Source organism: Octopus bimaculoides, chromosome 27 (assembly GCF_046866305.1).
Source record: "Octopus bimaculoides isolate indiv1 chromosome 27, ASM4686630v1, whole genome shotgun sequence".
Classification (NCBI taxonomy): domain Eukaryota; kingdom Metazoa; phylum Mollusca; class Cephalopoda; order Octopoda; family Octopodidae; genus Octopus; species Octopus bimaculoides.
Window position 1 is genome coordinate 12,100,353 of NC_142954.1, and position 14,428 is coordinate 12,114,780.

At 39.8% G+C, this 14,428-nt stretch overlaps 2 protein-coding genes across 2 annotated transcripts; both read right to left on the minus strand.

Annotated features, from left to right (window-relative positions):
• Positions 1–1,295: 1,295 nt before the first annotated feature.
• LOC106874779 (uncharacterized) lies at positions 1,296–5,913 on the minus strand. Its single transcript, XM_089343311.1, has 2 exons — positions 5,226–5,913; positions 1,296–2,716 (listed from the first exon to the last, which is right to left on the minus strand). Exon 2 carries the CDS (start codon positions 2,265–2,267, stop codon positions 1,608–1,610), a length of 660 nt encoding a protein of 219 aa, XP_089199437.1. The 5' UTR covers positions 2,268–2,716; positions 5,226–5,913; the 3' UTR covers positions 1,296–1,607.
• A 3,245-nt stretch (positions 5,914–9,158) lies between these two features.
• Positions 9,159–14,428, minus strand: LOC149130857 (uncharacterized). The gene is made up of 2 exons (XM_089343310.1): positions 12,605–14,428; positions 9,159–10,999 (listed from the first exon to the last, which is right to left on the minus strand). The coding sequence occupies exon 2, from the start codon at positions 10,168–10,170 to the stop codon at positions 9,511–9,513; it is 660 nt and encodes a 219-aa protein (XP_089199436.1). The 5' UTR covers positions 10,171–10,999; positions 12,605–14,428; the 3' UTR covers positions 9,159–9,510.

Sequence of the window (14,428 nt, forward strand, 5' to 3'; positions counted from 1 at the left end):
ACAGAAACAGGAAGAAAGAGTGAGAGAAAGTTGTGGTGAAAGAGTACAGCAGGGTTCGCCACCATTCCCTGCCGGAGCTTCGTGGAGCTTCAGGTGTTTTTACTCAATAAACACTCACAATGCCCGGTCTGGGAATTGAAACCGCGAGTCTGCTGCCCTAACCACTAGGCCATTGCGCCTCCAATCTTAGGATTATTTACAACAGATATCACATTGATAGGGTTTGTCTGCTGTGTGACTACGTATGTTTAGTTAATTCTCTTCTTTCAGAGAATGATTTATCACAGATACGACAGCGATATGGTTTCTCCCGTGAGTGTGCTCATGCTGAGTTAAGTGAAATTTTTGAGAGAATGACTTACCACAGATATCCCAGTGATATGACTTCTCTCCTGTATGAATACATTTGTGTTTAGTTAATCTACTTACTTCAGGGAAGGATTTACCACAAATATTACAGCAATATGGTTTCTCTCTTGTATGAGTGTACCTGTGCCTAGTTAAGTTGCTTGCTTGAAAGAATGATTTACCACAGATATCACAACAATATGGCTTCTCTCCTGCATGAATACACTTGTGTCTTGTTAAGTTACATTTTGCAGAGAATGATTCACTATAGATGTCACAGTAATATGGCTTCTCTCCTGTATGAATGTTACTTTCTTTGATTATCTCCCTTGAAAACACGTTCGTTTCCACATGACCTATGGTGGCGTTGTTGCTTCCAAAGTTTATTTTCGTTTCTCTATTAGTAATTTTATTCGCGTATCTATCTTAAAATGAGCTGCCTGGCGGAGGATGACATGACAAGCCTTGACTATTGGGATCGACTCAAAAAGCTCAGGCTTTGCTCCCTCCACCACCGCTGTGAGCTCTATATCATCTGTATGATGTGGCAAATATTCCATCAACATTGCCCATCTTTAAAATTCGTCCGAGGCTTGGCTCCCGTGCCATCCGTCCACTACAGAAATGTTCATGTCATATCACAACACCATGACAGAACTATTTCACCTCAATTGGCCCTGCTCTCTTCAACACTGCTTCTATGATGGTAATATCAAGACAAGGGTAAATGCAAACACACACACATATATATGATGAGATTCTTCCAGTTTCCGTGTGCCAAATCCACTCACAAGGCTTTGGTCAGGCTGAGGCCAGAGAACAAAAAATCACTTGCCCAAAGTACAGTACAGTGGGACTGAACTTGAGACCACATGGTTATCAAGCAGGCTTCACAACCACACAGACTATACATTAGATGAACATATATAAATATTCTGAAAGAACGATTTATTAAAAATATCAGTTATAATTTATTGCATTAAAGTGGACATAGATATGGTTATACAAAGTGTCTGAAGATTGCTATATCTTCTTTGTCAAACAGATACACCGGTGGTTATATAACATTAGATTTATGGAAAGATTTTTGACACTATGTGGTTAATCTTCTGTATGAATATATACATGTGTAGTTGAGTGGGTGTTTTGAGAGAATACTTTACCATAGATAGGGTGATATTCTCTTCTCTGAGTGTACATGTGGATTATTCAAGGTTCTTCCCTTCAGAAAATGATCAATCAAATACACCTGTGTCCAGTCAAGTTACAATAGATAATGATTTGCAGCAAGTATCACAGTGGTATGGATTGTCTCCTGCATGAACGAGTTTGTGTCTTTTTAAGCTACCTACCTGAGAGAATGATCTACCACAGATATCACATTTAAAAGGTTTGATTCCTGAATGGCTACGTTTATGTTTAGTTAAGGTACTTCCTTCTGAGAAAGACTTACCACAGACATCACAGTGATATGGCTTCTCTCCTGTATGAATGTTCTTATGTGCAGTCAAGTGGCTTTTACGAGAGAATGATTTAGAGCAGACATCACAGTGAAATGGCTTCTCTCCTGTATGAAAATACTTGTGTTCGGTTAAGTGAGATTTTTGATAGAACATTTTGCCACAAATATCACAAAGATATGGTTTTTCTCCGGTATGCGTACGTTTGTGAGCTGTCAAGTGACTCGCTTCTGTGAATGATTTACCACAGTCATCACAGTGATATGGTTTCTCACCTGTATGTATGCGTTTATGTCTAACTAAGAGATTATTTTCAGAAAAGAATTTACCGCAAATATCACAGCGATGTGGCTTTGCTACTCTGCGAGTTCGTTTGGGAGTCAAGATGTTACGTTTTCGAGAGGATAACTTTTCACAGATATCACTACTGTCTGTTGATTTCCCTGTCTCTTCTGCCATCTCTTGAAGAAAATAAACTCAATTCTTTCACTTTCTCACATAATTTTAAAATAATTTCACCTCTATCACAACTACATATATATATATATATATATATATATATCTAGTTGTATTTATTTATTTATATTATATATATATATATATATATATATATATATATATAGTTGTATTTACAGTTTAATCATAAATATTTTAACACTTATATTTCCATCAGCAGTGATCTTTGTTGATATCTAAAGATGCAGCAAATCCATTCAACTTTAACTGGAATCCAAAAATCATGCACACATTCCAAACAGTGACGTTTGAGAAATTTTGTTCACAAAACAAATTTCAATAGAATTCCTCAAAGATTTATTTAGATCTATGCATCCATTCTATCTTTTCTGAATACTATCTTCTAGGATACTGAAGTGAAATATTCTCTCCTATCAATGTCATCTGAGGTTCTGAAATAAAAGAGAAACAGAATAAGACATATAGCATACTTAAGAAGATGAGAGAAAAACAGTGAGAATTCTAGAATGTGACTTAATCCAAGCCATGTGAGTGGATTTAATAGATGGAAACTGAAAGAAGCCTGTCACATGTCAAATAGCTGTGTGTGTATATGTATGTATATATATATAATATATATATATATATAATATATATATATATATTATATATATATATATGCATGTGGCGCAAAGATGGGAATGTGGGAAAATACATATGAAAAATCCTAGAAGGGCTGGCACTAAACTTTGGATCCAGAGTTATACCAGCCCCCAAACAGGTCATCACATCATTGTTCTAAAGGCCCTATCCATCCCATCAATAATAAGGACCAGATACAGCAATACCTTGGGATTCGAAGGCCCACAGCTATTAAATATCTTGCCAAGAAAAACCTTAGAGATCTACATGCAGTAGCAGCAGATATTTTGAAGAAACACCTTGAATTTCTGCAGTCCAAGATCCCAGATGAACCTACATCATGACAAGGAACGCAAACAAGGGCAGCAATATCAAACTCACCCTTTCACTGAATAGGTGATGGTACTGGTGGTGACCCAGCATGGTCGTGTGCGTTTCCATTTGTCTCCCACTTGACAATCGTTGTTGCATTGTTTACATCAGTGTAGCCTAGCGGTTTGGCAAACAAGGACCAAGAGAAAACGTACCAAATTGATTTAGTTCTTTTATCTTTTGCTTTTCATTTGTTTGTCATTAGACTGTGGCCATGCTGGGGCACCACCTTCAATCTTTAATCGAATGAATTAATGCCAGCACTTATTCTACCAGTTGCTTCTGCCCGACTGTTAAGCAATAGGAGCGATGAGGAAGGGGGGGGGACAAACAGACAGAAAGACACACACGCATATATATATCTATATATACATGATGGGCTTCTTTTAGTTTCCGTGTACTAAATCCATTCACAAGGCTTGGGTTGGCCTGAGGCTATAGTAGAAGATGCCATCTTTTGTTTTTGGTCTCAGAGTTGCATGTCTGCTAAAGAACAAAAAGCCATTCAGGATGGTGCCAACAGCAAGGCTGCCGTCCAATGACTCACACAAGTAAAAGATAGAAACATGCACATCATGATAAAACAGATAAATGGTCACGTTATCGTACAGGTGGTGTGTTATGCTCATGAGCAAAAGACTTCTTTTCACATTGCTCCAGTTCACTCATCTGCAAATGGATAAACCAGCAACAGAATAGCTTTCTGTTCAGAGGGAATGCTAGCCTGCCTGCACAACAGGGTGGGTAGCAGCATTCGAAAGCTTACAACAGTGCAAGAAAGCGCATTTTAACAAGCGGTGTATAACATCCAATACTGCAGTTGATACAGCAATATACAGGGTGCAGTGAATTTAGACTGTCGTCTAAATTACACAAAAATGAAAATAACACTGACATCTCATTTTAACAGATACATTTACCAAAATTACATAAAAATATCTTGAAATACTAAGGAGTAAATTATTCAATGAAATCGCCAGTAGATTTAACCACGGCCTCCAGACGACTTCAGAATCTCCTGCAATTCTTCTGGATTGTCTCCTTTAAGTTGGTGAATGTTGCCATAATCCTTACCTTCAGTTCATCTTAGGTGTTACAAGGAGTTCTGTTGGTCTCTTGCTCAACTGTGCCCCACACATAATAATCAAGAGGATTGCAGTGTGGGGAGTTAAGTGGCCAGATGTTAGGGGTGATGTGATCGCAAAAATTGTCTGACAGCCATGACTGGGTTCTCCTGCTTGTGTGACATAGTGCAGTCCTGTTGCCAGGCACAAGGGGCTATCTTTCGTTTTGATGTGACTGTCAACTGAAGCAGATGGTTTTGTTTACATCTAATCGGCCTTTTCCGTAAAGGAGGGGTGGGAAATGACTGGGGAAGACGATACGGTGAGCCTGCAGCCATCACCACTGACTCAAGCTGTTCTGAGAGAGGGATGGGAAAGCACCACTGACCGTTAGACACAAGGTCTTCTAGCAACCACCCTTTTGATCCAGGGCAGCACTACCTCCTCCAGGCACTTGATGTAGGCCTCAGTGTTGAGACTAAGGCCGTGTGGGGGAAATGAATGGAGGAATAACGTCATCACCATTAGTGATCACTCCAAACACCATGATGTTGACTGGATGTTTGATTTTCATCACTTTTGTCACAAGTCCTCAGATTGACAAAAACACTCCGAAATGTTCCGGCGCGAATGCCAACCGGTACAGCATGTCGTTCCCAAATTTCTTAGAGAGTGAATTGCGTCATGGTGCTGTTTTTCACACAGACGGTGACCAACTGACCCTATCATATTGTGCAGAAGACAAAATCAAAAACAAGGCGCATCAGCGAAATAAAAGAATATAAAATAGCGACAGTTTACCCATAGCACCCTGTAGATATATTCAAATTATACATACGGACACATTGTGTGATAAGGTAGTTAAAAACAATTATTACATTACCATCACTTGAAGCTCGATATATATTTCTTCCAGGGGACGTGACTAAGATAATGGCACATAGCTTCTCCAAAGACCTTCCGCTGCTCAGCTCTCTCTCTCTCTCTGCATTTGTTTGTTGATGGTTAAAATAGCTCTACAGCTTTTGTTGTTTGTTTGTTAACATTATATTCACAAATTAAAGTTAATTAGTGGCAAAGAATTAAACCAAAATCCCTTCCTTTGGCGTCAATTCCTAAGAAGTGGGACTGACTTCCGGTTGACCATGCGCATGACGTAAGTGCAAATTACATATAAACACTCACAGACACACACACGTATCAAAGCGCACGACGGCTTATACACACGCACACACAAACAGACACATGCTGTGGTGCAAGAACGGCCTACACACACGTATTTATTTCTGTCATTAGACGGTGGTCATGCTGGAACACCAGCTCGAAGGGTTTCTGTCGAACGAACCGACCCCAGTACTTATGTTTTTTTAAGATATTTATATTAAAAAGATATTTATTCTATCGTGTCTCTTTTTGCAGAAGCGCTAATTTCCGGGAACGCAAACAAACACCGGTTGTCAAGCAGTGTTTGGTCACAAACACCTACGCATAGCTATATTCTTTTATTTGCTTCAGTCATTTGACTGCGGCCATGCTGGGGCACCGTCTTTAGTCGAACAAATCGACCCTAGGACTTATTCTTTGTAAGCCTAGTAGTTATTCTATCGATCAATATTTCTGAACCGCTCAGTAAAGACACCCACCAACATCGGTTGTCAAGCGATGGTTGGGGGACAGACACAAACACACAAGTATATACATACACACACACACACAGATATATATATATATATATATATACACTCTTTTACTTGTTTCAGTCATTTGACCGTGGCCATGCTGGAGCACCGCCTTTAGTCGAGCAAATTGACTCCAGGACTTATTCTTTGTAAGCCTAGTACTTATTCTATCGGCCCCTTTTGCCGAACTGCTAAGTTACGGGGACGTAAACACACCACCATCGGTTATCAAGCGATGTTGAGGGGACAAACAGACACACAAACATATAGACACACATACATATATATATATATACATACATACAACGAGCTTCTTTCAGTTTCCGTCCACCAAATCCGCTCACAAGGCTTTGGTCGGCCCGAGGCTATAATAGAAGACACTTGCCCAAGGTGCCATGCAGTGGGACTGAACCCAGAACCATGTAGTTGGGCAGCAAGCTTCTTTATTTCTTTTAAATTGCCATAAAGGCATTACACAGAGGCAGATACTACAACACATGTGGGGGGCATATAACAATTAAAAATATAAAAATAAAATGATATAATGAATGACACATGAAAAACAAATTAAAATATGATAACATGAATGATATCTGAAAATGATATTATGAAGAGTGTGCTACTTGTCCCACACTGGAGTAACACTACTCGCCGCCTCTGGGTCCTAAGTCCTTTTTCTCCTTCAGTCAAATCCTTTTCCCTCTTTCTCCATCACTTAGTAACATCATTCTCTCCGCCATGCATTCGTAACCTTTTTCACCGTGGGGGTGGGGTCTTTTAAATTTTGTAGTGTCTGTTCTTTCTCTTTCTTTATTTTTTTCTTGTAGGGGAAATGGGGTGGGTGGGTCTGAGTGGTCTTGGGTAGGATGGAGTTGGACTAGGGTACCACATCTTTCTCCTGCTCTCTGTAACTTCCCATTCTTCCTCTCTTTTCTCTTCCATCTCCACAGCCATTATCCTCTGCAGTATGCTCTAATGTGGCCCTTTCAGCCACATTTAAAATGTGGTACTCTGCCCTCTACCCACACCCTCAGCACGATTTCCCTCCAACGTCACCGTCACTGCCGAGTTCTCCAGTTGACCCTCCTCCACCTGAATAATAAGATCAGGTGTCCTTCCTTTCCACCCTACTTCTTCCATTTCTGTGGCTTGGAGGACAAGGACAGCTGCCTCTTCTATATCCGGTGGAATTGCTTCTACCCTCACCTTGGAAGTCTTTCTTCCATGGTATGTGGGCAGAAGCACCACCACACTCGCCTCCTCTACTGTCCTAAATTGGACGACCATTGTCCCATATCTTCTTCCTTTGGTTATGTACATTATCTCCTTTGATTGTTCCTTCAGCACCTTTTCCACTTCTGCCTCCACCTGTTCTACCATTTTTCCTTTCAACAAGTACACCTTCATTTTCTTCTCCATCCTCTCCATAATTCCTTTGGGGAGTGACAACTTCACGTCGACGCCCACCTTCTGAGCCATCTTCTCGTACTCCTTCAGACCAGCCAAGTCCAGCTCCCTTCGCTTCACCTCCGTGGCTTCAGCAAAACTCTTTGTCTTCAACACTCTGTCCATCTTTATGACCGCCCTTACCAGCTCCTCCTCTGACGACAACTCAGACCTGCCAAGGTCTGAGTACATCTTCTAAGCAACACAAAAAACTACGGCCGACTCTTACAAAATCCAGACAGCAAATAACCTGACGCATGCGCAGCAGCAAGCTTCTTACCACACTGCCCCTATGTACACATATCAGTAGCTGGTAGGTATATCGTATTTCAATTTGCAACCATAATATACTATTAAGAATATTAAGGGTTTGTAAGTCAGTATCATGTCCTACTTCAATGTTAGCAGTGCATTATTTCCCTTTTTAAGTTCATCTCCACTGATTATCACAAGGAAACAATGTTTTTGTTGCGTTAATAGCAGTTTCTATCTACCAAATTCACTCAAGGCTTTGGTAAGCTTGAGGCCAGAAAAAAAAAACACTTGCCCAAAGTGCTGTGCTGTGGGACTGAGCTTGAGACCACATGGTTAGCAACCAAGCTTCACAACCACACAGACGAAATATATAGATGCGTTATTGAGCAAGCTGAATTCAGATCTTGAGTTAGTTTTCTTCTGAAACCTCTAGATTTTATGCAATTCAACTCACTCTTTCTTCTAGAAATTTGGATACATCTCACATGGTGATATGGCGCCACAGTCTTAACATTAGACTCAAAATAACCATCTGATGCATACATATGGGGAAACTACATTTTAAAAAAGTGATGTTCTCATTATTCAATGGCAGTACATTTCTCAGCTGTTTATATGCAATGTCAGTGGAGGCACAATGGCCTATTGGTTAGGGCAGCAGACTCGCGGTCATAGGGTCGCAGTTTCGATTCCCAGACCGGGTGTTGTGAGTGTTTATTGAGCGAAAACACCTAAAGCTCCACGAGGCTCCAGCAGGGGATGGTGGCGAACCCTGCTGTACTCTTTCACCACAACTTTCTCTCACTCTTTCTTCCTGTTGTACCTGTATTTCAAAGGGTCAGCCTTGTCACACTGTGTCACGCTGAATATCCCCTGAGAACTACATTAAGGGTACACATGTCTGTCGATTGCTCAACCACTTGCACGTTAATTTCACAAGCAGGCTGTTCCGTTGATCAGATCAACTGGAACCCTCGACGTTGTAAGCGACGGACTGCCAACAACATATGCAATGTCAAATAAATAAATCATGTTTGTTCATCATTTTAACATCCATTTTTCTACACTTTGCATGGATCAGATGGAGTTTTGATGAAGATTCTCTACAGCAGAATGCCTTTCTTGTGGTCATTCCTCACTTGTTCCCAAGTAATATTTCCTCATGGCCAGACATTTGGAAATAAATAACACTGCTTGTGTAAGGGTAATATCGAGACAAGGGTACACACAAACACACACACATAGGAGATTCTTCCAGTTTCCATCTACCAAATCCACTCACAAGGCTTTGGTCAGGCTGAGACCAGAAAACAAAAAATCACTTGCCCAAAGTACTGTACAGTGGGACTGAACTTGAGACCACATGGTTAGCAAGCAAGCTTCACAACCACAGACTATACATTAGATGAACATATATAAATAATCTGAAAGAATGATTTATTAAAAATATCAGTTATAATTTATTGCATTAAAGTGGACATAGATATGGTTATACAGTGTCTGAAGATTGCTATATCTTCTTTGTGTAACAGATACACCGATGGTTATATAACATTAGATTTATGGAAAGATTTTTGACACTATGTGGTTAATCTTCTGTATGAATGCATACAGGTGTAGCTAAGTGGCTACTTTGAGAGAATACTTTACCATAGATAGGGTTACATTCATGATATTCACTTCTCTCTGAGTGGATTATTCAAGATATTGAATAATCATGTGGATTATTCAAGGTACTTCCCTTCAAAATATGATTCATCAAGTATTGATGAATACACTTGTGTCCAGTTAAGTTACAATAGATAATGATTTGCAGCAAGTATCACAGTGATATGGATTGTTTCCTGTATGAATGAGTTTGTGTCTGTTTAAGTGACTTGCTAAAGAGAATGATTTACCACAGATATCACATTTAAAAGGTTTGATTCCTGAATGGCTACGTTTATGTTTAGTTAAGGTACTTCCTTCAGAGAATGATTTACCACAGACATCACAGTGATATGGCTTCTCTCCTGTATGAATGTTCTTATGTGCAGTCAAGTGACTCTTTTGAAAAAATGATTTAGAGCAGACATCACAGTGAAATGGCTTCTCTCCTGAATGAAAGTACTTGTGTTCAGTTAAGTGACATTTTTGATAGAACGTTTTGCCACAGATATCACAAAGATATGGTTTTTCTCCTGTATGTGTACGTTTGTGAGTTGTCAAGCGACTTCTTTCAGAGAATGATTTATCACAGACATCACAGTGATATGGTTTCTCACCTGTATGTATGCGTTTGTGTCTAACTAAGAGATTATTTTCAGAAAAGATTTTACCGCAAATATCACAGCGATGTGGCTTTGCTACTTTGAGAGTTCGTTTGGGAGTCAAGATGTTACGTTTTCGAGAGGATAACTTTTCACAGATATCACTACTGTCTGTTGATTTCCCTGTCTCTTCTGCCATCTCTTGAGGAAAATAAACTCAATTCTTTCACTTTCTCACATAATTCGTTTTTAAATAATTTAATAATTTCTCCTCTATCACATCTATATATATATCATCATCATCATCATCATCGTTTAACGTCCGCTTTCCATGCTAGCATGGGTTGGACGATTTGACTGAGGACTGGTGAAACCGGATGGCAACACCAGGCTCCAATCTAATTTGGCAGAGTTTCTGCAGCTGGATGCCCTTCCTAACGCCAACCACTCAGAGAGTGTAGTGGGTGCTTTTACGTGTCACCCGCACGAAAACGGCCACGCTCGAAATGGTGTCTTTTATGTGCCACCCGCACAAGCCACTCCAGGGGCACTGGCAACGATCTCGCTCGAAAATCCTACGGGAGCCAGTCAGGCGGTACTGGCAACGGCCACGCTCAAAATGGTGCATCTCATGTGCCACCCGCACAAAAACCAGTCCAGGGGCACTGGCAACGATCTTACTTGGCTTGCCGGGTCTTCTCACGCACAGCACATTTCCAAAGGTCTCGGTCAGTAGTCATCGCCTCATATATATATATATAGTTGTATTTACAGTTTTATGATAAATATTTTAACACTTATATTTCCATCAGCAGTGATCTTTGTTGATATCTAAAGATGCAGCAAATCCATTCAACTTTAACTGGAATCCAAAAATCTTGCACACATTCCAAACAGTGACGTTTGAGAAATTTTGTTCACAAAACAAATTTCAATAGAATTCCTCAAAGATCTATGCATCCATTCTGAATACTATCTTCGAGGATACTGAAGTGAAATATTCTCTCTTGTCAATGTCATCTGAGGTTCTGAAATAAAAGAGAAACAGAATAAGATATATAGCATGCTTAAGAAGATGAGAATTCTAGGTTTCAGTCATTGGAATGTGACCATGCTGACCTAATCAAAGCCATGTGAGTGGATTTAATAGATGGAATCTGAAAGAAGCTTGTCGCCTGTCAAATAGCTGTGTGCATGGTCTGTACCATTATAAATATGGGCATTCGGTAAGGAATAAGGCCGAGAGAGGTTGACCGTCACAGACAGACCTAGGATTTCACCAGTGATACAGTTGTCTCGTCCGCCACTGAGTTTCTTACTCACACAGCTTTCGTTTCGGTATCGTCACTCTTATCTATATATCTATCGACAGCTGCTAAAATGGTCCAGATGGACTATATGTAATCTGAACCTTTCCCCACTTATTATATTTTTTTTACGGAATCCCACGTTTTAGGCTATGGAGATTCCGATTCTGAAAAATTTTTTTCAAAAATCCCAATTTCAAAATTTTGATTCCCCCCACCCCCCGGTTTTTATATAGATCCACAGGGTAAACCTAACCCTAACTCAAACCCTAACCGTAACCCTGACCCTAAACCTAACCCTAACACTAGTTTTGTGAGATTTGGCTGTTATTTCTAGCATGTAAATAGCCTGCTTGGTGGTGGGGGAGGAATTGAAATTTTTGAAACAATTTTTTTTCAGAATAGGAATCTCCATAGCCTAAAACGTGGGATTCCGTAAAAAAAATTAATAAATAAGGCGGGGAAAGGTTCAGATTACATATAGTCCGTCTCTAACAAGGAACATGAAAGTCTCAAGCTATCTACTTTTTAAACTTACAGGCAGATACGTTAGTTAGCAAAAAAAGAAACAGCAGCATGCATTCAAGAAATCGGTACAAAGCATGCATTCCGATTCTTTATAGACACCTGTCCGTCGTGGTTTGGTTTTACATAATATGTAACGGCGAATAAAATGTTATCAACAACTTCGACCACTGTCCTTCTTTCATGGAATCAGCATCAGCATCATTATTTTCATCTTTAACACAACCCAGTCGTTACACAGCGATATAAATATATTCAAATTATACATACGGACACATTATTGTTGTTGGCACTCCGTCGCTTACGACGTCGAGGGTTCCAGTTGATCCGATCAACGGAACAGCCTGCTCGTGAAATTAGCATGCAAGTGGCTGAGCACTCCACAGACACGTGTACCCTTAACGTAGTTCTCGGGGATATTCAGCGTGACAAGGCTGACCCTTTGAATTACAGGCACAACAGAAACAGGAAGTAAGAGCGAGAGAAGTTGTGGTGAAAGAGTACAGCAGGGTTCGCCACCATCCCCTGCCGGAGCCTCGTGGAGCTTTTAGGTGTTTTCGTTCAATAAACTCACAACGCCCGGTCTGGGAATCGAAACCGCGATCCTATGACCGCGAGCCCGCTGCCCTAACCACTGGGCTATTGCACCTCCACGGACACATTATATAAGGTAGTTAAAAACAATTATTACATCACCATCACTTAAAGCGCAATATATATTTCTTCCTGACGACCTGGCTATATAAAAGATATATTAATTACATATTAAGATAAAAGATATATGAATCAGATTCGATGTACCTTGGATGTTGGGCTCCTTAACCATCCCAGGCAGTTACAGAATGGCACATAGCTTCTCCAAAGACCTTCTGCTGGTCAGCTCTACTGGTTTTGTTTGTTTGTTAACATTATATTCACAAATTAAAGTTAATCAGTGGCAAAGAATTAAAACAAAATCCCTTTCTTTTGGCGTCAATTCCTAAACGTATAAATAATAGATAGGGGTAGGGGTCGAAGAGGTGGGGACTGACTTCCGGTTGACCATGCGCACGACGTAAATGTAAATTACATATAAACACTCACAGACACACACATTAAAGTGCACGACGGCTTATACACACGCACACACATGCTGTGGTGCAAGAACGGCTTACACACACATTTATCTGTCATTAGACGGTGGTCATGATGGAACACCATCTCGAAGTGTTTCTGTCGAACGAACCAACCCCAGTACTTATTCTTTATAAGCGTAGTGGTTATTCTATCGGTTAGTTTTTCCGAACCGCCAAGTTACAGGGATGTTGACGCACCAACATGCGTTGTCAAGTGATGGTGTCTGTATCTCTCTCTCTCTCACACACACACACACACACACGCGTATATATATATACGGCGGGCTTCATTCAGTTTGTGTCTATTAAATCCACTCACAAGGCTTCGGACGCCCGAGGCTGTAGTAGAAGATACTTACCCAAGATGTATGTATGTATGCCTGCATATATGTGAGATAATAGTTTCAGTATTAAAAGTTAAACTACTAAAGTGAAAGTATCTAACATTGCAATAGAGAGATGTTATTGTTTCACTTTTCACACGTAATACTGAAATAGTGGAAGAGATAAGAGATTGCTCTGGGCTAGCATTAGGCAAGAAGTTGAAAATATTTTGGTCCATGGCACTGCATGGACCCTAAGTAAGGCATGTGTAAAATTTGAATGAAATCGGTTGTGTAGTTATCGAGTTTTAGGAATTCACAGACAGTCACACACACACAGACAATATTTATATATATAGCTTGTTATACTTAAAGGAATAAATATTGTTGTTTAAAATTTAAGATAATTACTGTAAGGAAATCTACAAAAGGGCCTTGATAAATTGGTGCCCCTGTTCATCTGCCAGTCCAGACTGCAGGGTACAAGCAGAGAGATATTGTCAAATTAATCAAGATCAGTCTAAGCTTGATTATTCTGTCCCACATCAACTATCTCAATCATTTTATATACCATTTTTTTCTGCCAACCGCATGCTTACATCATCCACACATCATTACAACCCAACCAGACGAAATTATACCTTTTTTTCCTTGCTTCCGATGTGGACAGAATGAAGGCAAGTAGATGTGTGTTACATGCAAAAAATAAGACGGAAGGGAACCTCAATTAGATAACATATCTATATCTTATATAACGATGAAATATTTTCTTTCGTGTTTTGTACAATTGTTTGAAATGTTAAAAAGTGATGTTCTCATTTTTCAATGGCAATACATTTCTCAGCTTTTTATCTGCAATAAAATTTTCCTTCTGAAAATATATTACACAGAATCATGTTTGTTCATTATTCTGACATCCATTTTTCTACACTTTGCATGGATCAGATGGAGTTTTGATGAAGAAGATTCTCTAGAGCAGAATGCCTTTCTTGTGGTCATTCCTCAATTGTTCCCAAGTAATATTTCCTCATGGCCAGACATTTGGAAATAAATAACACTGCTTGTGTGAGGGTAATATCAAAACAAGGGTACACGCAAACACACACATGCACATATATATGATGAGATTCTTCCAGTTTCCATCTACCAAATCCACTCACAAAGCTTTGGTCAGGCTGAGGCCAGAG